The sequence below is a fragment of the Buteo buteo genome, chromosome 14 (genome assembly GCF_964188355.1).
Source record: "Buteo buteo chromosome 14, bButBut1.hap1.1, whole genome shotgun sequence".
In the NCBI taxonomy this organism is placed as follows: domain Eukaryota; kingdom Metazoa; phylum Chordata; class Aves; order Accipitriformes; family Accipitridae; genus Buteo; species Buteo buteo.
The window spans coordinates 4,959,623-4,984,433 of record NC_134184.1 but is presented as its reverse complement, the minus strand read 5'-3'; the positions used below and the strand labels follow the sequence as shown (position 1 = coordinate 4,984,433).

The 24,811-nt window shown below is 35.5% G+C and overlaps 1 protein-coding gene across 9 annotated transcripts in view; it reads right to left on the bottom strand.

Moving 5' to 3' along the window:
• DOCK9 (dedicator of cytokinesis 9) overlaps positions 1-24,811 on the bottom strand; it is a 134,248-nt gene that overhangs the window by 51,338 nt on the left and 58,099 nt on the right. For all 9 annotated transcript variants that reach the window (XM_075045930.1, XM_075045933.1, XM_075045936.1 and 6 more), the window contains exons 9-27: positions 23,421-23,488; positions 19,436-19,510; positions 19,200-19,340; positions 18,637-18,837; positions 18,382-18,504; positions 15,953-16,035; positions 15,394-15,516; positions 13,529-13,608; positions 13,259-13,446; positions 13,070-13,135; positions 12,350-12,442; positions 11,934-12,057; positions 11,431-11,552; positions 9,970-10,056; positions 9,229-9,318; positions 4,625-4,740; positions 4,453-4,522; positions 4,189-4,314; positions 3,988-4,059 (exon numbers count right to left, since the gene is read on the bottom strand). In XM_075045930.1, the coding sequence (XP_074902031.1) occupies positions 3,988-4,059; positions 4,189-4,314; positions 4,453-4,522; positions 4,625-4,740; positions 9,229-9,318; positions 9,970-10,056; positions 11,431-11,552; positions 11,934-12,057; positions 12,350-12,442; positions 13,070-13,135; positions 13,259-13,446; positions 13,529-13,608; positions 15,394-15,516; positions 15,953-16,035; positions 18,382-18,504; positions 18,637-18,837; positions 19,200-19,340; positions 19,436-19,510; positions 23,421-23,488 (2,048 nt within the window). The remainder of the gene's footprint in view (positions 1-3,987; positions 4,060-4,188; positions 4,315-4,452; positions 4,523-4,624; positions 4,741-9,228; positions 9,319-9,969; positions 10,057-11,430; positions 11,553-11,933; positions 12,058-12,349; positions 12,443-13,069; positions 13,136-13,258; positions 13,447-13,528; positions 13,609-15,393; positions 15,517-15,952; positions 16,036-18,381; positions 18,505-18,636; positions 18,838-19,199; positions 19,341-19,435; positions 19,511-23,420; positions 23,489-24,811) is intronic.

Sequence of the window (24,811 nt, the reverse complement as noted above, 5' to 3'; positions counted from 1 at the left end):
TTTTATATTTAAGAAATCAAGAAGCCATGTTCAGGAATAAGGATACATGCAAACAAGAGGTGAATTCTGCTCCTTTTTCTTTCATGTCACAGGGAAGGTGACAGTGAGGTTAGTTCTAAAAGTCGAAATGTCTTTTTTAACAGGAAATGTGGAGACAACAACAAAAATCTGTCATAAAAAGTCACTCCAGTAGTTCATAAGCTATGAACCTTACTTCATGTTTTTGCAGGGGAAGAGTGAGAAAGAACAGCAGTTCAAGGTGATACACAGCAAAGTACCAGAACCTAAAACTGCATGTTAAAAGAATATGTTTCCTTTGTACAATTGAACAGTTCATATTTGGGGGTTGCTTTTGAAGATACTATTAAAACCAAACAAAATATCAACCTGAAATGAATGGGGTTCCTATACAACAAGTACACCTAACATGCAGAACACTGTTGAGTGGGACATCAGTAGAAACAAGACAGGTATTTTCCAGTATCAAGCCTAGGGGTTTGGGCTGGGCTTTTTTGTTTGATTTGAGTTTTCTTCCCTCTTCAGGTAGAATTACTGCATGATTCTATACCTGTGAGTCCTAAGAAAAAACGTGGCAACGTTTTGGTAGTTTCAATGCTGAGTAAGAAAATCTCTACACAAACTGTTATCATCTTAGAAAGATTGATGGCCACAGAACTGCCTAAATCTACAAAAAAACCTCACTGTGCACCCTTATTTTATGAAATAAAATGGGGTCTCTTATAGTTAAAAGTGCCGTCACTATTTAGATCACATTTTTGTGGTTTATCTACTTCTTTCTGGCAACTTGGAACCATAAATAAAATGCAACTAGCAATTAGTACTTTCTTTGAAAAGAGTCATGCTCTTTCCATGCTCAGTATTTTCTCAGCCCACCTTCTACAAAATGCGTGTTTACAATTATGATGTTAAGAGGTAGAGCAAACATGCATTAAAATAAAATTACATAAATTTTTAGCCTACCTAAAGAATTTTGTAGGGCAGAAAGATTACTTAAAATGAACAAGACTTCTTCAGAATTTATATGATCATATAACCGCATATAATAGACAAAATTTGATGCAACAAGTTGATGTAAAATATCACTTACAGAAAGGTCATAATTCCTAGACCAATCTTCAGAAATATAAACGTACAGTGAATTGTCTCCTGCCTACATCTTTTGGTGCATTTTAATGAAAATCCTAAGCTTATTTAAAACAACCCTTAGAAATCAATCTCCAAAGAACACAGTGTGTACGGCATGTAATTTATAGCATATAGTAAACCATAAAATGAACTGCTCAATCTTTCAGGTACAGCAAACCTGAGGCCATTAGGTCTCAGCTACCAGTTGTTACTACTAAAAAATCAAAATAATCAGTGCCTTCTCTTATATTTACTTAGGTCACTTGGACATCAAAGAGATGGAGGTCTTTCTGAGCAATATTAATGGTTATGCCTACCCCAATTCACACTGTATTTCCATAACAACAAGTAATTAAATCAGTCCCAGGCATCTGTAACTGACACACTGTCCCTTTACCAAATTTGTTTTCCCTAAAATGAAAGTTGTCTTAAATTTAATTTGTTCCTCAGAAGTACATGCTGGTGCTCTTCAAATATAATTTATTATTAGGATTACGCGGGTCAGTAAAGACACATTAGCTTTGAGCAAATGAGTCAGTACAGCACTTCTGGAGGAAAGAAATAATAACAACAACAAAATTTATTAAAAAAATCAGGAACTAGTAGTAATGTGAATGCTCATCAATGGTAGCAAACCACACTATACAAGAGATGCAGATTATATGAGAGAAGATACTAAAATGATGGACACTGGCGGAGTCATTCTGAAAAGTAAATTGCCTTTGTTTTTTATTTGTTTACACAGAATCCTGCTTTAAAAAAGATGATATTCTACTGTACTTATTTTAACCACCATCTGATCTCAATTTAAAATTGTAATCCCTATTGTAAGGAAGTTATAATTAAAATAAGGAAATGGGTTTGCATGACAGCAAGTTAGTGGTTTCTTTGAAGTTTTTTTTTAAACCAATATGCTGTTTCCAAACTTGTGAGGACTTCTGTAGGTTTGTTAAAATCAGGAAAAATTATATAAACTTTGTTTAGCCAAGCAAAAACAGCATGGTGTTGTTTTTCAGAGTATCACCTACCAAATCCAACAGAAAACTTCCTCAAGCTATTCAAGTTTGACACACACCATGTTTTGAAAAGCTTGCCCAGATGCACCACGTTCTGTAACTAGAAAAACTGTATCCTCACACACCTGAATACTGCAAAATAATTTTTAAATTATAAAATTTTAATTCAATTCCAGAAGCATCTAGGAAATTTTTGGCTTTAAATAAGAAGCAGTTTTTTCTGCTTTTTAAAATTCCACTTTCATGTCAGTTGAATTGATTAATTAAATTAATGCAATTAATTTAATGGATTATAATAAGCTTGAAATAGTGGAGTGAAATAAGAAATACGCCATTCACAGGGTGAACAGAAGCACAAACTCCTTTGAGAAACATCAAATCAATAATGGAAATTTTTGTTTAAAGATCCTGAATTATTTTGAACACATACTATGAAACAGGAAAAAAAGTGAAAAAGAGAAAAAAGTCCCTATGAATATTTTTATTGCTTTGGTTTGAATTAACAGTATTTCTATTAATTAGTAGTAGAAAAAGTTGTAAGTCTTTTCTTTTTGCTAGAAATTTTGAGGAATTCCCAAACAACTGGTTAATTCAAACAAGCAAGGAGTTTGACATCTTAAATGCAAATGGATGCACTGCACTACATGCAAAGCAAACCCTTTGTGCATATATCTGCATTCTAAGAACTCCTAAACTAATGGTAGTTGTCACACTTCCCTAGATAGTTTAAGAAGTTATTGATAAAAACTTGCCTTCTTCACACTATATATATCACAGCTACAGTACTGCTCTGGAAAAAGCCCACATATTTTTGGGTAGTACTTGCATCAAAGTTGTGCTGGTTTGGGCTGGGATAGAGTTAATTTTCTTCATAGCAGCTGGTATGGGGCTGTGTTTTGGATTTATGCCGGAAACAGTGCTGATAACACAGGGATGTTTTAGCTGTTGCTGAGCAGGGCTTACACAGAGTCAAGGCCTTTTCTGCTTCTCAGCCCACCCCACCAGTGAGGAGACTGGGGGGGCACAAAGAGTTGGGAGGGGACACAGCTGGGACAGCTGACCCCAACTGACCCAAGGGATATCCCATAGAGTATGACAGCATGCTCAGCATATAAAGCTGGGGGAAGAAGGTGCAGGGACGGGGGAACGGACGTTTGGAGTGATGCTGTTTGTCTTCCCAAGTAACGGTTACCTGTGATGAAGCCCTGCTTTCCTGGAGATGGCTGAACACCTGCCTGCCCACGGGAAGTGGTGAATTAATTCCTGTTTTGCTTTGCTTGTGCACGCAGCTTTTGCTTTACCTCTTAAACTGTCTTTATCTCAGCCCACAAGTTTTCTCACTTTTACCCTTCTGATTCTCTCCCCCATCCCACTGCAAGGGGCAGTGAGCGAGCAGCTGCGTAGGGCTGAGCCACTGGCTGGGGTTAGACCTCGACAAAAGTCCACAGTGTTATCTATTGCTTCCAGCTTCATTGTACCATAAGTATTAAGAAATCTTACTACAGAGTCTGATGATTTACACAGACCGCTCTACTCTATGGATTTTAAGGTGGTTCTATTCTTCTATAGTAATGTTGAATCTAGCCCTGTAGTTTTTTTCTATCTAATATTTCAACTGATTTCTCCTGCTGTTTTGCTCCTTCCCTCCCTTTATTACAAATAAAGTTATATATAAATTTTAATATATATAAATTTTATATATAAATCATAACCATGTATACATAAACCTTTTTCTTCTAACATGCAACAAAAATACGTGAATGGAGAAAGAAAAGACTATACAAATTCTCTTTAGGATAACTTTTTTTTAAAAGAGTTGACATACCTTCACTTTAGAGTTTTCTATCAAATGCTGAGCCATTGATTTTATCAGAACTTCAAAAAAAAACCACGAATACTGCAGAGAAAAGAAAATGTTCTGTAAAATTGCCACATGCATTCAACAACTATTTCAATACAATTAGTTCCTATTCTTCAGTTATGACCAGGTAAGAACATACAGTAAAAAGTATAGTTCCATATATACCTTAAGCAGCTTGTTGCTTGTAAGAAAGTCAGCAGATGGCTTTAAAATTGTTGTCATGGACTTTGTCAGTTCTTCATGTACTGTCTTATATTCGGAAGCAACATAGGGTTCAGCTTTATAGGCATACTTGAGGAGGAAAACCAGAATATAATATGAAAGTATGATGCAGTATGAAACAATTGAAATTAAACAGATGCAATTAAATTTAAATAAACTCTTTTTAGAGAAATAAAAAAAGGAAACATTTAATTTAGTTTTACCTACCTTGACATAAGATCTCAGGTAGCTATCCAAGCCTTCTTCATGACACTGAGCAACAATATGGATAATAACCCTAAACAGAAGTCAGAAACCAAGTAAGCCTACAAAAAAGCTACAGATTTATGTGATAACCCAGCCATCACTTAAATTCTATGAAGCACTTAAACTTCTTTACCTTGTCACATTGACTGCAACTTCCTCTTGAGTTGCTCTAGTGAGAACTCTAAACAACTGGTTTAGAACAGTTGGCAGGAAAGCTATCATCACATGGCCTTCCATAGCATGAAGGCTCTAAAAGAAAGCAGTAATACTGTCAACTCCCTTGAAACAATGGCATTTAAATCACAAGTTCTGAAACAATAAAATTTACTGCTAATCTTCTTCCAAAAATACACACTGCTTGCACTATTTGGTATTAATTACTTGAAATACTACACAGAAAGCAACTGAGAATAGTTTTCAACATAAATATTTGGTAAATATTTTCTACATAAAGGTGAGTTAGGGATAAAAATTAGGTTTTATTAAAGGCATTTTAGAAGTAGTTATTTGTACATTTCCATTGAAATGCATACTAGGTAATGTTTCAATGAAAAGACTACCTGTGTACACCACAGCAAGCTGACACTGACACCCTGGTATACTTTGCTATTTCATCCACCAATGCAGACATTTAGCATAGTTCCACAAAAACATACATATTGCTTACCTGTGATAAGTGCAATACTTGTTATACTACTTACTGCAAAACAATAAACTAATATGTTAAAAACCAGAATGACCTAAAATCCCTAACTACCTAATGCTGGAAACCAGATACAGTGAATTACTAACCATTCAACTTCTTCATGATATGCCTTTGCATTCCATCACATGCAAAAGACATTATAAACATAACCACCCTGACATAAAAGGCAGTGTATGGCATTTCATCCTACATTGTTTTATGCCACAAAATTCCCTGGAGTTAAAGGGAGTTTGACAAAAAGAAGAGTGTATTTGCTGAACATTCATACAGACAACACATTTCAAACATTTCTGTTCAGTGCTAAGTAGCTGTCTTGTCTTTGAATGTTTGCCTGTATGCACGTTCACACTATTCAAATCTCAAAACAGCCTTCCTTTTTACGTGATCTGTGATTTTTCTTGGAAACAGGAATCATACACTACAGAATCTTTTCTATAAACCTTGACTATCAGAGCATCGGGTAAACATGCAAATGGAACGTCAGCTAACACTTGTCCAAGATTTAAAAAAAAAATGTCTACAAGTGCTGTTTTAAGTAGGACTCTGCAGTGGACTCATAACCCAGCTTCTGATGCCTTTGAGTATTCAATTACACTTACACTGCCAGAAGTAGCTGTGCCCTTTGATCTCTCAGGCAGCAATCGAGGTAACTAAAAGCAGATAGCTCAACTTATGAGATGCTAAGTGATGTTTGGGCTCATGAAACATGAAGGAGAGCATACAAACATCTTGAATCAGGTGAGTCTCAGAAAATCTGTAATTAGAAGTGTCAGATGGTGCTTACACAAAATCCTGTTAGGAAGGACAAAAGCAGAAAGAAGGGAGAATGCTTGTCAGGTTTGGTGACCCAAGCTACTCTGCCAGTAGCACACTGACTTCATGGAGAGAAGTAAATCCTAAGGATTTAAATGTGTCATTGCCATTATAGCATAGATATTACCTGCAGGGAACTGTCACTAGTGAACTGAAACATTCATCTTTGAAGAACATTTAGCACTCAGGCTGGCCAAGTCTGGCACAGGTAGGCACAGGCTGACACACAGAAGGCAAGCTCTCAATACACAGAAGTAAAAAGAATTTGGGTCCCTGTGAGGCCCAGTTAGACAGGAATTTGGCCCAATGGAATTGAGAATAGCCATAATTTGTAGCTGGCACAGAAGATAGCATTTGTTTTCTGTTACCACAAAGCGACACAATAAAGTCAATATGATGTGTTAATCTTGTGGTGTGGAACATGTTCATACTGTGTGGTGAGAGTGTTCTGGTGTTTGATGACAAGCAAGAGTTATAAAGAGACTCTGCAGTTGCATTATTCTGTCCCAGGGATTTTGGCAAGACATGGTCTTGTCACTGAACCTAAAGATTTTGCTAATCTGGAATTAATATAAATACAAATAAATTAAGTGTTTAAGCAAAGGAATAAGATACCCAAATATATCACAGTATATGTGATCATCTACGACTGAACTACCCGATGCGATTTTGGAGTGATCTGAGGAAGTGTTCTTTTGAGCTTTCCCTAAAATGATACTTTAATATCTGATGGCCACTTTGTTCTACCAGACTAACAAGAATTGTGAATATCAAGAAGAGAATCAAGCCTTTGATTCCAGCCAGTTGCCATTTTTGACAGTCAGTGGGTAGCAAGATAAATCTGAAATTACCATGCTAGTCCCTGGAAGATATTTTGATTTTATCAGATTCAAGTAGAGCTCTGGTAAACTTAAATAGTGAGATTTCTCAAAGTACTGTGAATCCCGATGAATCAAAGAGGTCAGAAACTGACTGAGGGTTGTTGACAACATCAGTTCCCGAGGTAAGAACCAACCAATTGCCCACAAAGTATAGGGTCATTCCATTCCTCATAACACGAGCAGTCGCTGCTGCCAGAACCTTGGTAAAGAGGCTCCCCATGGTATGAAAACTGATTTTTTAATAGTAGTGTCTTGTCACATATGCAGAGATTTCAGTAATAATGGTTCTTTTCATGTAACATATGATTGTTTCCCAGACCAACTGCTTTATATTACAGCACCAGAAAGAGCAAATTCTGTTTTTTCACCTGAACTTATCAATAAAGACATTCAATCCCCTGAGGTCCAGAATGGGCAACAATTCTTCCCTTCTTCCTATCAGAAAACATCTGCCATTTTCTCTGGCACCTCAAGTAGCAGGAAGGCTACACCCCTTGAAAAAAAGTGATGGAAATGACACTGACAATTTTAAAGAGCTTCAATGAGCCACAGGTCAGACTCTAAGACCTCTAGTTCATGATGACAGATACTCAGAACATATAATCTTTATTATATGGAGAGAAAAAAAAAACGAGAGGTTAAGTGCAATGATAAAGGTTCAGTGTCCCAACTGATCTCAAAACCACGAGAGGAGAAGAAGGCAAAGCTCCACCAACGAGAACAAACGACTAGGACTTCTAGAAATCTGTATGATTCCTTTGTTTGTATTTTGATAGAACTCGGGAGGAAATTGAACACCAATAAAGTTAAATCCCTTGCCAGAAAAGTACGAACAGTAGGAAGTGAGAGGTAAAGAGGTTCCCTTCTTCAAACAGAAATCTCAGACAGCAGGACCACAATGTCCCAGAAGGATTACTTGGGGAAAGATGGAACAATCCCCTTGGCCTCAAGGCAAGATGAAACACACTGAAGCAGTGGTGGTTCTCCTCTTCTGTCTCTATTGGAGAGATTTCTTCAGGGCACAAACCACATATACACAGTTAGAAAGACTGTATTTTGAAAAGTGGCACGATGACAGAGGATTTGCAAGTGTGGTATCAGGGAGGGATTCTGCACATAAGCTGTCTCTAACTCCAGTAGGGCCTCTTGATACTGCAGAGTGCTGACTTCTAAAGCTGCAACACTACCAGGCTCAGTGTTAGTGCCATCTAGCTGGGGACTATTTGGTACAATTACTGCTGCAGAATGCAGTGGAAATAAGAATGGTTCCAGATTGAAAATTATCAAGAACTCAAAAGACATACTTTAAGTGAGAAACACAGAGAAATGACATATCAAAACAAGAATGTCAGTAGCAGAAACCCGAGTGAGAGGCATCTCTAGTGACCCATTCTAAGTAACCACAGGGGATGATGAAGTTCAGCTACAAGACTATTTGTTCTTTGCCTTACCCTTTTGATGCAAAGATACCATGGCCAGAATCCAATCTAAGGGGTTGTATTTTTGCCATATAATTTGCAGCACATTTTGGGATTGCAAAATTTCAGAATGATAAGCACAAATAGAAGACTGAGAAACAGGTCTGTCAGTAAAAAATGGTAATATTAAAAAACTATTTCCAAATAGACTTATTCCATCTTCCTGCTGCTAATGTACTGTGTCCTGTTTTGTACCAAAGTTGATCACAGAAGTCTTGGGGCAAGGATGATGATGCAGAGCCATGGTTTTGACATGCAAGGTCACAACACAAGTCCAGTTCAGAAGTGTGCCACATTCAGTAGTTAAGTTCTTACTTGAATGCCTTGAGTAGACAGTCCAGTTTTATTAATTGATGGTATTCAATTACAACAAACTCTGTTGTGTCTAAGAAAATCAGGAGTTACTTGTGATACCTTACATAGATTTTAAGGTGACTGAATTTTGGTCTTCATATTAAAAATCTGGCCTACTTGGTTAAGACAAAATTGCTGTGGAAACCATGCACTCTATGTCTACAGTTCTTTTACAGTATTAGATCAATAATAATGAGGACCTCCCAAGCAAAATTTTAGAAAAATCAAGAGTCATTATTCCTTACCATTCCCACCTGCAGTTCAATTTGATTATTTTGACAAATTAAGTCATTAGTGTTTTGAAATTATCACCAATACCACCTCATTATTTCCTCATGGTTTCCTCTTATATTGCAATTGTAAATTTATCTAGGGCAGGAAGTACATTTTTGTTCTTTTTATACTGCATATCCCATTAATGAGACCTAGAAAATGTCTGAAGTGCCTAGGTTTTGCAAAAAGTATAAATAAATAATATAATCTGTTATTCACTGCCATTTTATACCTTAAGATATTTTACAAGATCAGTTCCTAGTGCACGAGCTCCAGACTCTGTTTTCTGACAGTACTGAAAAAAATTATGCAAGTGCTGGTCCTGTCAAAGACAAAAAGAACAAGTCAAACAATATCTAACATTACTATCCACAATCTGAAACAGAACACGTTAAAAATATTTATATACAGAAATTCATACATGTGTCCACAGATTCAATTTTAAAAAATAACTGAAGGGCAGTACTCCAAAGACTAATTGAGTCTACATGAAACATTGGTTTATTTTTTTTAACACACATAAGAAATTTCCAGTTATTTTTGAATACCCATTATACAAAACACTGCCTATATTTGCTTCAAACCAACACACAGAAAATAGCATACTTAATGTTAGGTATCCCAACCAATCATAACATGTTTTTTATGAGCAGCTATAACAAGACTCATTTCTTTGTAGACTTGCCAGTAAATAGCTTTCAGACAACTATGACCTCTCATCTAACAGGAAATTTCAGATTGGAATGGATGACAATGATAGACAAAAGGCTCACATTTTGAGTAGCTTCCATTTAAGATCTGCTATTTTTCACAGCTGATGTGAAAGGAGAGATACCGTGCAGAGTGTCCAAGAGACAAAAAAGTAAGAGATCAGCATACTGAGTTTAAGAATCTTCCCAAATATTGTATACACATATAAGAAACACACATTATTCCTAAAACTTTCTCTAGTTTAATTTGTATTATAACTCACCTGCGTATACACAGTTGACACCAGATGAGTGGATATTTTTAAGAGTTGTTTGCCTCCATCTACCCATTTAATTTCAGGACCAGAATGCTGCACACACACATGCAGAGGAAAAGTAAAATAAGGTAGCGGTATACTAGAGTAAAACAATTTATTTATAGTACCACAAACAACAGTTTAAAAAAAAACAAAACAAAAAAAAAAAAAAAAACAAAACAAAAAAATCAGGTTGAAGAAATGTGTGTAATGAGTAAAGTCATAAAAAAAGGAAAATTATGCAGGCAGTATTACCAAAAGCATTTATGAAGCTTAAAATTTTTTTTTAAAGCCCCACAGTAGTTTCCTCAGTGGCTAACAAAATTGCTTTTCTAAAGTCACAGATTTCATGTTTCCCCTACAACTCTGCAAAGAAACATCTGACTAGAGAGAAATATCTACTAGTTTTCTGAGAAAAATAACACAAGAACTTCTACAGATACTAACACAGTGTAAAACTTAACATAGGTCACTGATAGGTAGCAGCCAGTGCTTCCTTCCCATCCCATTTCCAAAGAACTGAGAATGGGAACGCTCAGCTGTATACCCTGACAACCAGTTAGGAGAGATTTTATTGCTAGATCTACAACTGGTCATATTGGTCCTAACCTTCTACCCATGGGCATGAGCAGAGACAAACAGCAGAGGCATAAAGAATACACCTACAATGTGGAAAGATGAAAGATGTAAAGGAGACGATGGTTGGAAAGCTTACAGCAGAGTTTAAAAAAGGTGGTAGAATAGGAGGAGAGCAGCACCTCTTGCTGTTGATTTTAGTCCTCTTCCTCCAAAATGAGTCAATTTTGTCTCTGCATTTCATTCTCTTAGTCAAATCCCCTATCACATTTTACATTTTGTATCCTCCTCGGTATCATTTTTATTATTATAATTTTGCAAGCTTTCTGCTTTGAAAAATACAACCATAAATTTTACTAGTGAAGTATAAAGATCACAAAAATCAAGATGTGAGAGTAAGACTTTTTCAGGAATAAAGGACTTACTGAAAGGAGACAGCATGAAATGCTAAAAAAAATTTAGTAAAGGACTTCAGATTATTTGCATATCTTCATAAACTCAAAATAGTTTAATATATTTAAAAATTACTGTAACTTCTAGTTAATTATTAGTACAAAAAATAAAACTTAAACATTTCCTAAGTGCATCAGCTAAATAATAACAGAAATAAGTATTTAACAATTTAAACAAAAAACTTATTAGGGCAGGTTGATTCGAATTCTTGTAAAAGTCAGAATTTAGTCATAAGTTTTGTCTCCCATTTCTGTTTGGGTTTTTGCAAAGCACTCCATTTCGACTATAAAGGAAAAAAATTACTAGAAAATTACTTAAATCGTAATTCCCCAGTTGATAAAACCAAACCTTCTCTCCACAGCTGTTTTTGAAAGATTAGAGCAATTTTATATAACATACCTTTCCAACACCCACTTCTTGATAACTAAGATAGCCTGATGGAAGATTTGCTGACACTGGGATGTGTTGCTCATTGGTCACCACTCTTCCATCTTTTATTAGAGGAAGCCAAGAATACCCAACTACGGAACATGAAAGGCAAGTAATTTTAAATATGTTATGAATCTTTACATAAACCCTTACAAAAGTCTTACTGTACACTTCTGATATGCAATTCATAAACCAGAAAAATGTTACTGTAAGGGCCAAATGATTTGAACTCAAACGATTAGAAATAGAGAGGCAAATAAATCATCACTGAGTTTGAAAAAAACCCATACATTTGATAGACATTCTAAAACAACATTTGAAACATTTAAATTCAAATGCTTCATGAAATCTTCCAGTCAGTATAATGCAATTAGAAAGCATTATATGGATCACAAAAATCACAGGTTACCAGATAAGCATACTTCATAAAATCTCCCCAGTAGTTACTGAAAGTAAAGCTTTAGCGTACAAACCTTGTGTTTCAACAACATCTTTCTTCTTTGTACTCCCTTTGCTTGAATTATCACAGCTGACATGGTAGAAGGTGAACAACAAATGGTGCTTTTCATGTAACTGAGTGGGCAATTCTATTTTAATCTGAAAGGCAAAGAATCACAATCTTTGTAGAAGTCTTCAGCTAGAGCAGTGACATGCCTTACTGGCTGCACACTTAAGCAATTCCAGGTTACACGTTATTTGAAGCAAGATCAAGAATCACACACACAAAACTTACCAAAATTTACTTACTGTGAAAAGGGGGGGGGGGGGGGGGGGTCTGATTTAACTGAAATAATTATCAAGAACTTTGAAATCCTCAAATATTTTCTTGTATTTTTGAAATTTATGTAATACTTAAACCAGTAAAAGTTACCTCAGAAAGGTAGCTTACCTCATCATAAAACTCTGGATTTTGGTGGTGATGCAGAACAGCAGCAAATGCACTTCTAGTAAATACTGGTCCACCTGGCCTACCATAGATACACTAAGAAAAAAACAAAAACAAACAAAAAAAAAACAACAAAACAAAACAAAAAAAAAAGAACAAAAAAACCTCCTGTGATCCTCTTTCACTCTCAGCATAGAATCTGTTTCACCTAGACTTTGAAATATTTTAACTTGTGTTTAACTTGGTTCCTTTGCACAGACAAGGGATCACATGATCTGTAGTTCGTTCACTGTGCAGTAGAGCTGACACTGTGATTTCACCTCACAATTCCTATACACTTTTCTACTTCTTTGCTTCCAGGCATCTCTTATACACTGTGGTAGCTCATAAACAAACACAGAGCTTGGCTCTGCAGGTGATCTAAAGCTTTAATGTTTTAACTTAAAAAATTCCTCCTGTGGAGTAGGCATAAGCCACCGTTGTTTGCAACAAGTTTATTTTTGGAATTTTTGCTGATATAAAGAAATGAAATTCTCAGAGGGTTCTTTAGTAATCTTTTATATCAAAACCAAGCAAGTCATCTAGAAATTAATCTTATGCCAAATGCAAAAGGAGAACAGAAAGCTGCCATCCCAAACTAGACAAATTTGTCAAGTACTACTATATTACTTAGCTAACTGTTCACTATTTTCTTTTATTAGTTGCAAAAATCAAAAGACTAACCTTTAAAGGCAAAGAATCCTCTTCATCAGAATCCTTGAACTCAATGCATACTGCAATATTTCTAGCCTAAAGAAGTATTTAAAAACAAAAACCCGAACACTTAATCATAAGGATCATCACAGAAATATAATATGTAAACAATCTTAACTACACCTGAGAAAGAAGAATGTATAGTATTCCTGTACTCACCTTTGCAAAAGACTTTTGACTGTCATATTTCAAGTGCTTTGGATAAACATAAAGATGATTGTTGTAGATGGTGAAAGGCTGAGTGTGTTTTGGTATACAGGGGACAAACTCCTCTACTTCAAACGTTATTAGTGTCTTGGTACTGTTTTCAAACTGTTTCATGGGAATGTATGATGAGTTAACATAATCTGAAAATACATTTAAAAAAAAATAAAGAACTGAAGAGAAAAAAGCCTGAATGTCCATTTAACAGTGTTTATTAGTACTTACTTGGAAAATCTGGTGACACATTATCAATTGTAACATCCAGATTTCCTAAAATAACAGGAAGTTTGGCCATCTTTTCAGGTCTATAGGAAGGAAAAAAACCTCAAAGTCAGGCTAAATGCAAAACTATCAGATGCCAGAGAAAAGAGATAATAGGAAACAGAGGCAAAAGTAATATCCTGAAATAGGAGTATGAGAGGAAAGGTGGTTTATGGGTGGATGACTGATCTGCTCTTGCTTTTTGCCTAGATTCACAGTTTACTTCCCCTTTAAATTCTCAAAAAAAAGTAAGGCTTTATTCACAAGCGTGGAAAAGATTAAGAAAAAGCATGATGGTTTTCTTTAAATCAAAATGAAAACCTTTGTTAAAGATAAGTTTTGTTTGCCATGTAATAACTCACTATCATTTGCAGCAAAGAGGGGACCTATTAAGTAAGCTTTTTAAATCTCAATGGCCAGTGATAAGCATTTATGGTAATTGGGTAAACTTGGGGGAAGAGCAAAGGGGGAAAGCAATCAGTAAGTTAACAAAATGCATCTTCTACTCAGTAATTTTTTTCCTCCCTCTTCCTTCTTCTAGAGTAATAACTTACCCTGCAAAATATTTACAATTAACTAGCCTACTATGATATTTCTTAGATGTTATAAATGTAGCTAATTCAGAAATATGATTTGAAGGAGCATTTTCTATGTTAAAACACCAGTGCAGAACCCTTTATTAGTAAGGACAGTCAGCAGCATGACTCTTCGAAATTATTGCAGAGGAAGGGGATGCAAAATTTTCCCAAAATGCAACTCCATGCTGTGAAGCAAACAACTTTTTCTGGATGGAGTCTGAATTCAAATTCCAAAAGTTAAGCCTTAGACATTACAATCTCTTTCTTTATAAAATTCCTGTGAAATACTGTACACAATTCTGAAATAACCAAAAGCATTTCCTTAATTCACAAAGTAAAGTGATGTGGCAGGCTAATTTACTATATTAGTTTCAGTTTCAATAACATTGTTTATGGCAAGGAGTATCAGTATACAGCAATTTCCATGCTATGTAAACTTCAATGAAACTTTAAGCAGCTTGCTAAATTGGAATTAAAGTATCTATCACAAACCTCATTCCCTTATCAGATTTAGTATCAAGAATAAAATAAAGAAACTATAGCCCAAGCCTTTTGCAATTAGTGATTGTTCAGATTAATACAATTTCAGCTAACTGTACCATAACAGAAGCAGAAATGCCTTTGCAAAGCAGCAAAGATTGCTCTATTATTTTACATCCTATTTAATAAGAAAGGGGATTCAAACTAGTTTATTAATAGGGTCATCTGTCAGTAGGAGATGAAGCCTTGCACACAAACTGATGCAGTCTTTAGGAATACTTTGTTATAAAGGATGACCGATGTTCTGTTATTTAGGCATCCTGAGCCACATGCACTCCCAAGGAAGGTGGACTGGCTAATGCCTTGAATCCCTTTCCCTGAGAGCTAGCACTCTCTGTCCAAAGTCAGTGAACATCTGATTTATGCTCATACTTGTTTTCCTTTGATAACCAGAAGAGTGTATTGTGCAAGCATAACTCCTAACACAGAGCTACTTCAAAATATGATGCTTACTGCACATTAGACATGGCATAATACTTCAGTCCTGCTTGTAGTCCCCAAACACTGCAAAGCAAAGATCTGCAGTTTGTATGAGGGCCTTGATTATGTTTATACAACTTCTCTATTTGAAGTGAAAAACATATAAATACATACATCAAAAGATTAGATGCTCCAGTTCAAGACCATAACAAAAGTGATGGGACCAGGAGGGTGGGGGTTGGGGTGTGGTTGTTTTGGTTTTGGTTTTTAAAGTGGAGAAATTAGACTTACTTCCTGAAATCTGCTAACAATTTCAGCATGTCTTCATTTGAAAGTTTATTACTGTCTTGTCTGAAGAGAGGAGAAAATCTTGCATTTTTGTCCAGGGTTCCTGAGGCATCTTTAAACAGCGTTCTGAAAGTCAAAATCTTGCCTTCAGCTGAGTTTATGAAAGTGTTGGAATTCACTTCAGGAAATTTCTTTACTACAAATTAGAAAATACTGTACCATCCTTCATATTAAGCATTTAATACTCTTGTCATTGTAGGTAAGTTTTAGCATAGCTCAGTCTAACAAATCAAGTGTGAACCATTTCATTCTTAGTAAAATAAAAAAATACAGACAATAGAAAACAGTTGGCAATATTCAATGGTTTGAATAACAATACAATGAATGTTTATAACTTTTTTCCTACTACAAAACTGAAATGTAAGTTTGTTGGAAATCTTCGGTTAATTGAAAGTAAAACAAGAAATAACGTAAATAGCACATTAAGTTTTACAAGAAGCGAGATGCAGAAAATAATGTTCAAGTTAGGAAAAAAGACAGATTGACAAAGATCTGTCCTTACCTAGCTGCCCAGGCAAAAGGCATTCTATATTGACCTAATCTCTGACATGCCTGCTTAGCATTCTTCAAAACTTTCTGTGCAACCTGCAACGGACATAAGAAATAACCAGGTTTTAAAAGCTGCATTTTTTGCACCATTACTACACAAGAAAAAAAACCAAAACTACATATTGACACTGATATGAATTGGAAAATTTTCTTTAGAAGATTAATCCTAAGCATGCAAGTGAAAGACAAATGAAAATACCTCTTAACAACTCATTTCAGGTTAAGCAGGGCCTGCTGATTTCACAGCATGGATGAAAACACAGACCCATCTACACTCGTGATAATACATATTTAATTAAGCAAGAAAAAAAAAATTATTATTATTATTACAAAACTCATACACAAGCTAGAGCAAAATTCAACTGGTTTTTAAGACAAAATTGTGACTCCAGATAAAAACATCCCCCCCCACACCCTGTACCAGAACACATTCCTGCAGAGTAAATAGTAAGATACTCTGCAATACTTGTATTACAAATACACACAGAAGATGGGGAGGAGTTATATGAAGATCACATGGGCAATCCTATGTATGGACATTGCAACATTGTTTTCATTAAAACTTTAAATTTTGTTTTTGTTAAGTTTTAAGTGAATAAACAATTCCATTATATAGAACCAACATGTTTAACAATCAGAGCTAGAAACCCACTAGTTTGAGATGTTCAACACAGAGCTGAACCACTTCAGCTAAAGCAGAAGCTCCTGACAGAGCAGTGGGCTTCTCTTTTCGAGAAACCAGCTTCTCCTCTGTGCCTACACAGAGCAAAATTATTTGCCAGGGGCAAAAATCCCAGAGTAAACCTGTGTGAATATTATCCCTGATCTATGCTGCTGACAATATGAAGAGCTGTTTCTCTTAGTGTGTAAAAAAAATGGGGAAACTGCACTCAGAAGCATTGAACCTTGATAAGTATCATCATTAATTCACTGCATTCAATGTTTTAAGGGGAGAAAAAGTGATCTCTTGGCTGTAGAATTTGCTGCTTCCATTTTCCCTTTTTCCTGTCCAGGGTAGTATTCTGCAGGAACTACAACTCGCTCATTGCACTGACACACATGGAGGCCTATATAGCTGGTACTGTTCTGTTTTGTTTCAGCATAATCCCAGAGAACAAGAACAGAAAAAAATTCAAACTAAGTGTTCAGTTGTATAAAATTATAAGCAAATGAATACCAGAAATGCACAGCATAAGTTAATAGAACCATGAATGTTCCTATTGGCTACTCCTGCAGCACAGGGCAACCCAAGTCTAGCACTTGGCATCAAATTTGGGAACACTTGGGCTTACTTAACCTTCCCATGTGGCTTCGGCCCAAGACCAGCAAAATCAGTTACTCAGTTCAGGTTTGTTTTAACTCAGTAACAGTCAGCATACACTTTGAAACTAGACTCCTAAAATACAAAGCTGCTTTTGCCAACGATAGCTGAAAAAAAAATCTCAAGTATTCCTGGAAAAGCAAATCAGTAGTCTGATCTATATTAAGACCAAGTGAAAAATACAGTTTTTTAACATGTAGCTTAGCCAGCATTAAATCAGCAGGAAAGAACACTGTTCCTCTGCAGAGACCGAAAGTTAACCCTTCCTTCTTCCCTTTCACTAGCCGAAAAACAGAATATCAACAGTAGCTGACATCGCTTACAAAAAAATCTTTTGTCCTAGCATCCTAGTCTAATCATTCAAGCACATCTGTAAATGAATAAAATTAAAACTATCTCTTCAGCGACAAACAAGAAACAGCAACTGGCAAAGCTTCTTGTAGATATGTTTCAGAAAACTTTAAAACATTATGTCATCCTACACTCCCGCGAACTTAAGATGTTTCAGTGGTTTATTTCCAGAAGTGATTTGGAGTTCTATCAAATCTGCACAGCATTTTATACATAAAAACAGAGGCTTAAATGATCTCAATCTTCTGAAGAAAAAAACAGCAAGAGTGCAGATAAAGTTACAGTAAACTATGGTCGCCAAAAAGCGAGACAAAGGAAAAGTCAACAACAATGATACAGTAAATAAGATGCATTAACTAAGAGAGACATACAGTTAATTTCTGACCTATATTTAATATTTCATTGTTCAATAATTTTGAACTCAACTTTCACATTGAAGTCTAATACTCTTTTGTCAAATCAGTTTATTTATAGCCATTATAAAAATTACAGATATCATGATTATAAAAAGCTAAATGAATGTTTCCCAATAATAGACTTTAACGTTTCAATTAATAAGCTACTAGTAATAACTACAACTTACTAAATCAAATAATCCAGTTATCTGAATTTCCTATAAAAGAACTAAGATTTCGATTGATAATTTCTTAATTTGAAATCAACCTGTCTTGCTTCAGCACTTTTCCATGCCACAGAAGAAGATAACATACCTTTGAAGAATCTGAACTTTTCATATATGGTTCAGCACAATGTGTAATACTTCCCTGTAATACTTTTTCTATTCTAGCCACGAGGAAAATGTCAGTATGAGGACATGTGACTGAGAATATTCCCTAGAAATAAAACAGGAGATAAATATTAAAGGAAAATGCACATACGTTTTACAGCACATAATAGAAAGCATGTAGGAAAACTCCCTACTTCTCTCCAAAATCCTACTAATTCTTTAAGTTACTAGTTCTTACCTGCTTTGGATATTGTAACACAGTTTCATGAATGTCTTGAATTCTGTGTAAGCTATCACCACTGCCATTTGTCATTTGTTGAGATGCATTGGGTATCATGTGCCTTACTGAGGCATGGTTCAAATCAACATGGAAGTCTGCTGAAATCTTCCGGTTGTTTTTAACATCAAATAGTGATAATGTGACAAAGAAAGGTTCTACCTAGACATTTAAAAAAAGAATCAAGTATCATTGCTGGCATCTATATTAACAGAAGGATGTGTATGAAAGGATGATGAGTTACATTTTTATAAACACACACAGACATCACTCTAGATATTACTGATAAAGCGTAAAAGACAGGAAAAGAAAAATTCCACTTTCTACAACACAACAAAAAGATCAGAAACAAAGTTACTTTTTGTAGGATTTCAGCTCCGATTTTGATTTAAAGGAGTAGAAAAAACCCCAAAATATAAGTTTCTCAATCACAGCAAGGAATTCCTGCCATTAAGAATAGTGCCAACAAAACATTAAGACAGTCATTACAAGATTAACAGAAAAAAATTAGACGAATTATTTACATTTGTCGTTGGTCCTTCTTCATTTTCCGCAACACAGCTTTGCAAATTAAAAGATAAATCATTACACTTCACAAGAATTTTTTTTCCAAATTTCTCTTCAAATGGCTTCACTTCTGGTTCAATACCAGAAAAGTCAAGTTTCTTTAAAGAGAGAAAGGAAAATTAAGGTTAGTTGTTTCTAATCTCAAAAGGATCAACATAAAAGAAAAATAACATGCTTCCTCGTAAAGTCTAACCTGTGCATCTGGATCCAAGGCAAAAAGTTTAACTCTGCTTTCACTTTTCAATTTGATTTCTGCTTCTCTGGTGCTCTGTTCAAAATAAGAAAAAAAGTCTTAGTATGACACTATTAAAGTGGTTTTCAATTTCATTCCTTTTTCTGTGATGTTCAGAGCTTTACATGTTTTTAATTCATGCACTCTTCTCTACCTAACTGAGCTTTGCAACTCCTTAGTTCAAATTGCTCCGTCATGTCCAAGTAAAAAGTGAGAGAAGGCTAGTCTCCTCTAAAGGCTTTTCCAGGCCTCAAAACACAAAAACGTACATCAGCAACATGTAACCTTCAAGCTCATGTGAAGTGTACTCCAGTGTAGCCTCCTTAAACAATAAATAACTTTCATAACACTATTTTATTAAAAAAAAAAAAAAAAAAAAAAAGCATGGATGTAGGTTAAAGTTCAGAGCTATCCCGAGACCATAAGTTTGCTCAGGAAACAACAGGCTACCTAAATTAAGAAACACCATCAGAGCTCATTTTCTTTTTTCTTTTTCTTGCCTTTTTGGGGGTGGGGTTCCCCCCCCCGCTTTTTCTTTCCTTGAGCTCTACTGCCAAAGAAGTGGTTTTCCTATGGGTAGATAGAAGAACCCCCAAAATTTCCAAAAGATAAAACCTTCACTCTTAAAAGTCACTTTGCAGAGTACACTGTATACTGATCCTGCCTGGGATTTGTGGATACCTACCTACTAACAGTAAACCAAAAGTAAAGTGGAACAAAATAGAATGTGAAAACTGATGGTATACATAGTCTACTTTTTCAAAAAAAGGGATTATTTAAAGAGTATTCTATGATTTTTAAAGTCAGACGACATGAAAAATGGACATATGCACGTGCCAAAATTACCCACGTAGGAGAGTTGCCATTCCCAAAGTAGTAGCTGGCTAAACAGGGATACCAAGTATTACATTACAGACAGGTGTATATTTTTGGATCAGCCTGTACAGGTTAAAAGAAGTTACCAACCCAAAATGCTCACCACTGACCACCAGCTGCAAGTGATCTACTGTCTACATCTGCTTTGCTGGAGGTTGAAGAACCTTCTACTACATCTCAAGAAGAAGAAAAAAAAAAACAACAAAAAACCCCCCCCAAAACATCAGCTCTAAGATCTCAAAATCCTATTTTAGGTTGATAATTCTAATAAAGAAAAGAATTTGACTAAAGGACGCATTACAGAAGAGGAACTTCTGAGGCGTGATTTTGAGTATAGGTGCTCTAATGGATTTAATTTACTTTCCTTCATTATCTTCAACACACACAGGAGAAAAGACAAGAGTTGCTGTGAAAGACACGACCCAGACACTCGATATCAGTAGAGTATTGGCAGACTTTGCTTGCTCAACAGCCGGTATGATTGAGAAATACAGGACTAAACTGTGAAGAAGTGTAAAGATGGCAAGAAAGTTGCATGTCTGTTTGGAAAGGGAAAAGTCAGTGGCAAGAACTGAAGAGGAAGATGATCTAGTCATAGCAGCAAGATGGAAACTTGCAGCTACAGCATCTTGAATAGTTTTAGATTCTTTGGTGTTTTGTGCACTAAAGTTGAGACAAGATAAAAATATGCATTTTTGAATGACGGATCGGGGCAGTGAGTCAGAAGTCAGGAACTGAATGTGTATGTAGTCATCGACCCAGTCTATGGCACAGCAGTGACTCTCTAATTCCATTTCCTCATCTGTACAACAGGGACAATGTTTTCCTACCTCAAGGAATACTGGGACCCATAATGGTTAAGGAGGTATTTGGGCACTCTGATCATGACAGTCACATAGTTATTTAAGGTAGAGGTCTAATTTGTTTTCTCTGAAGATTAAAAAACAAAAACCAAAACAAAACAAAACCCCTACATTCACTCTTGGTACCTAAGTTACAGGTAAAAGGAACATAAAGTATGCAGGGCAGAGATGTATATGTACACATCTGTGCACTGAAGTGCACAATACCATCTTTCTTACTTTGTAACATAAACTAACAGCTGTTGATAGAAAAACAAAGGCTTGGAGATGTACTCACAAGGGTTAAATCTTTCCTAGGAAGACTGGGGTTTGCCCTATTGTCAGGTGCTCTACAATCACCCCTGAAGGAATTTCTCTTTCCTCATAAGGATATTAGGTCAGTTATTGTGAAAATCTCCTCCTCGAACCAACAAAAATAATGGAGCAACTATAAACTCTTCTAAAAGAAGGCTCAATGCCTTGTAAGTCTTCCACTGGGGAAAAAAGAACCAAAGCCAAACCCAAATAACAGCTGAAAAGACAATGCATGAAAGAATAGAGGATGAAAAAATCCTCAAAATAAACAGCATTTATGTAAAGTAATCAAGTTAAGGCACAAACAGTGTACTAATGCAAATGGGCAGATTTTTCCCTGTACTTCTCCTCAGGGAAAAAAGGTTAGAAAAACACATTAGAGCAAATTATTTTGAAAAGTAGTATTTAGTAAAGATGAACCAGAATGGGAAAACTAAAAGCCTTATTTTGAAGGAAACAGAAATTTAAATGGGTTATAACCATGGAATAAAAAAAGCCAGTGCTTAAAGAGCTGAGAAAAATAACACACTAGAAATATACCTAGGCTTAAAGAGCTGCATGCTTCCAATCAGAAGGTTACAGAAACAGGAAGCAGCATTTTTAGTACTAAAACTATATGGAGGTGCTGCAGCCCTGAATAAAAATCTACTCTGGAAGTTGTATGGAACCTAAGCATTCCAATAACTCTGACTATAAAGAAAGAAAAATCTTCCATACAATAAGAGCATCTAATTTTATATTTGTTTCTGAAATAAATTTTCATAGCCTCCTGTAAGTCTGCTATTTGATGCTTACAGGTCTTCCAAAGAAAACTCGATTGTATGCACCACAATCCAAATTAATTTCCAAATACAGCCATAGCTGGAGTGAGATTATCACATAATAGCTTTCTATGTACTTGTGCTAACTTGATTACAAAGCAGCAACAGAAAGAATTAAGTCGGCCAACCAATTTGGATGCTAAAAGCCTGTTAAGGTATTCTGACAGGATCTTTTGATATGTTAGCTATTGTAATAGATAGAATTTGTTCTACTGCTTGTTCCCAGTTTATAAGCTGCACTCCCTTCAGGAGTAGTTACTAGGTCAGACAGAAGGGGAGAGCATTCCAGAGCATGGTCAAGCAGAAAAGTTTCAAGAATGCAGGTTGTGCCACACAGAAAAAAGAGTAAGGAAGTCACAGGAAGGAGTTTGGATTCTGCAGCTTCAATAGAAAAAGGTCACCAGCTGCAGGCCTTAGGTGATTTAACAAAAATTTCTCCCTTGGAGAACTCACAAAACTTATTGCAACACACAAGTCACTGATTTAACTGAAATAAAGTCTCCAAATGGGCTGAGGAAGAGTTACTGTTATTTTCTATTTATTTCTATTTTATTTTATTCTTTTTTCTATTTCTACCACACTTCTGTAAAAACAAAATTGTAAAGCAAGAACTATGGCAATACAGGAAGCACCCCTGAACTTGCCAACTCATTACAAACACAAGCACCTTAAAATACATTCACATCATCACTGGTATTAAGCTCCTCTAAACTCCTAACTATAAAAATAAAACTTCAGTGTAACTAGATTTCTACAGAAATACTTTAGCACTTACCTGCATGCAATAGAACAATAGAAAATATGCAAAATACAATAAACTAATAAAATAATAAAACATGTTGCTTTTAAACAGCATGTCAAGATTTATATAAGCAACTTTAAGACAGTAGCTAGTTTGCTTCCAAAAGCAGAATATGAAGCAGCTCAATAACCACATCTATTCATGAAAGAGTTTCTAAGCTTTCAAAGCACCACAAACTGACTGGAAGCTAGAAGCCAGTACCTCACCTTTACTGAAAGTTCACATGGCTAACTTATAAACATAAGTTAGCTAACTTTATATCCTGAGTTGGCATTTACAATATGTATTACCTTGGCAATTTCAGGATAGTAGTTATCAAAACTACTTGATGAGCTTTCCATTTTGCTTTGTTCATCATCTGAAATTATAAAATCACATTAAAAAAAAAAATTTAAAAACTCCAAACAAACAAAAAACCAAACTACTCGCAAGACTCTGTAGCAAAAATATTTCTGGGTTTTTTTTGGTTTTGTTTTGTTGTTTTTTTTAACTCCTACCTCCTCAAAAATGACAATTGTTAATATAAACAGATTGTGGATGACTCCATAATTTCATTTCAATGCAGTGACTTCTTGGAGGATGTAACCAGTTACATATATAGGTAAAGTAGCAGTTATTTCTAATCTTACCTAGAAAATAGCTTTAATATTAATTTTGATATCTGTATGGGGAAAGGGGATACTCAATGCACAAATTTACATTAGTCTTTCCACTATGCACTGTGACTTGATTTCAAAACACTTTCACTCTGTTCATTAGGTTCCCAGCTCTACTCTCCAACAGTTACTGGATTTACAAAGCAACCATTCAGTTAGCTATAAGCATCTTACAGTTCTAAGGTCAATTGGGGACCATTGACTAAAACGTCTTTCACAGAGCTATAGGCTTCTCTTTTTCAAATTTGCTTTTGTTGCAAACATCATGTTAAATTCCAGCAATCTTCACCAAAGACCGTGATATCTCATTTTAAACTCTAATGATCCTTTTTGGTATATTGTGCTACTTGTAAGCAGAACAACCTTCTGTAATCTCTTCCAGGTTCTTCTGGATATGCATACACTTGGTCTCATACCAGCTGCCCTCCCCATCCACTCTCAAGGGGGGAAAAAATGCATCTAGACTCTCCTCTTGTCACCAAACTACCAACTATAACTACATCACATTCCTTAGGGATATCTGCCTTACCTATTCTTAAAGGGGACCAACAGAAAAGATTCAACACCCAAGCAATCTATTTCAGTACTTGTGGGAAATATTTGAGGTCAAGGGAATTACATCTAAATTTAAGTCCCTCACTGCAACCACAATTTCTTATTCTACCTACAGTGACCACAGAACAGATTATTCCATTTTCAGCAGCATTTTACATATTTCAGAACAAGTCCCTCCTAAGTTTTTCTTTTCCTTAAACTGCCTTGGTCCTGATTTTTCATTGTGGGTTCTATTTTTCTAGATTTCTGATCCGTCTCATTATTCTATTTTGGACTTAACTCAATTGGAATCAATGCAGAACAGTGCTATTTTAATGCCAAAAGGCCAAAATTCTCATCAGTTCAAACAGACAGTGAAAAGGCCTATAATTTTTATAACCAAAGAAAACAAAAAAATTCAGCCACAGTAAAGCCTTTCTTTCCAAATGTATTATGCAGACGTTGTCACATAACTGTATTAGCATTGCTAG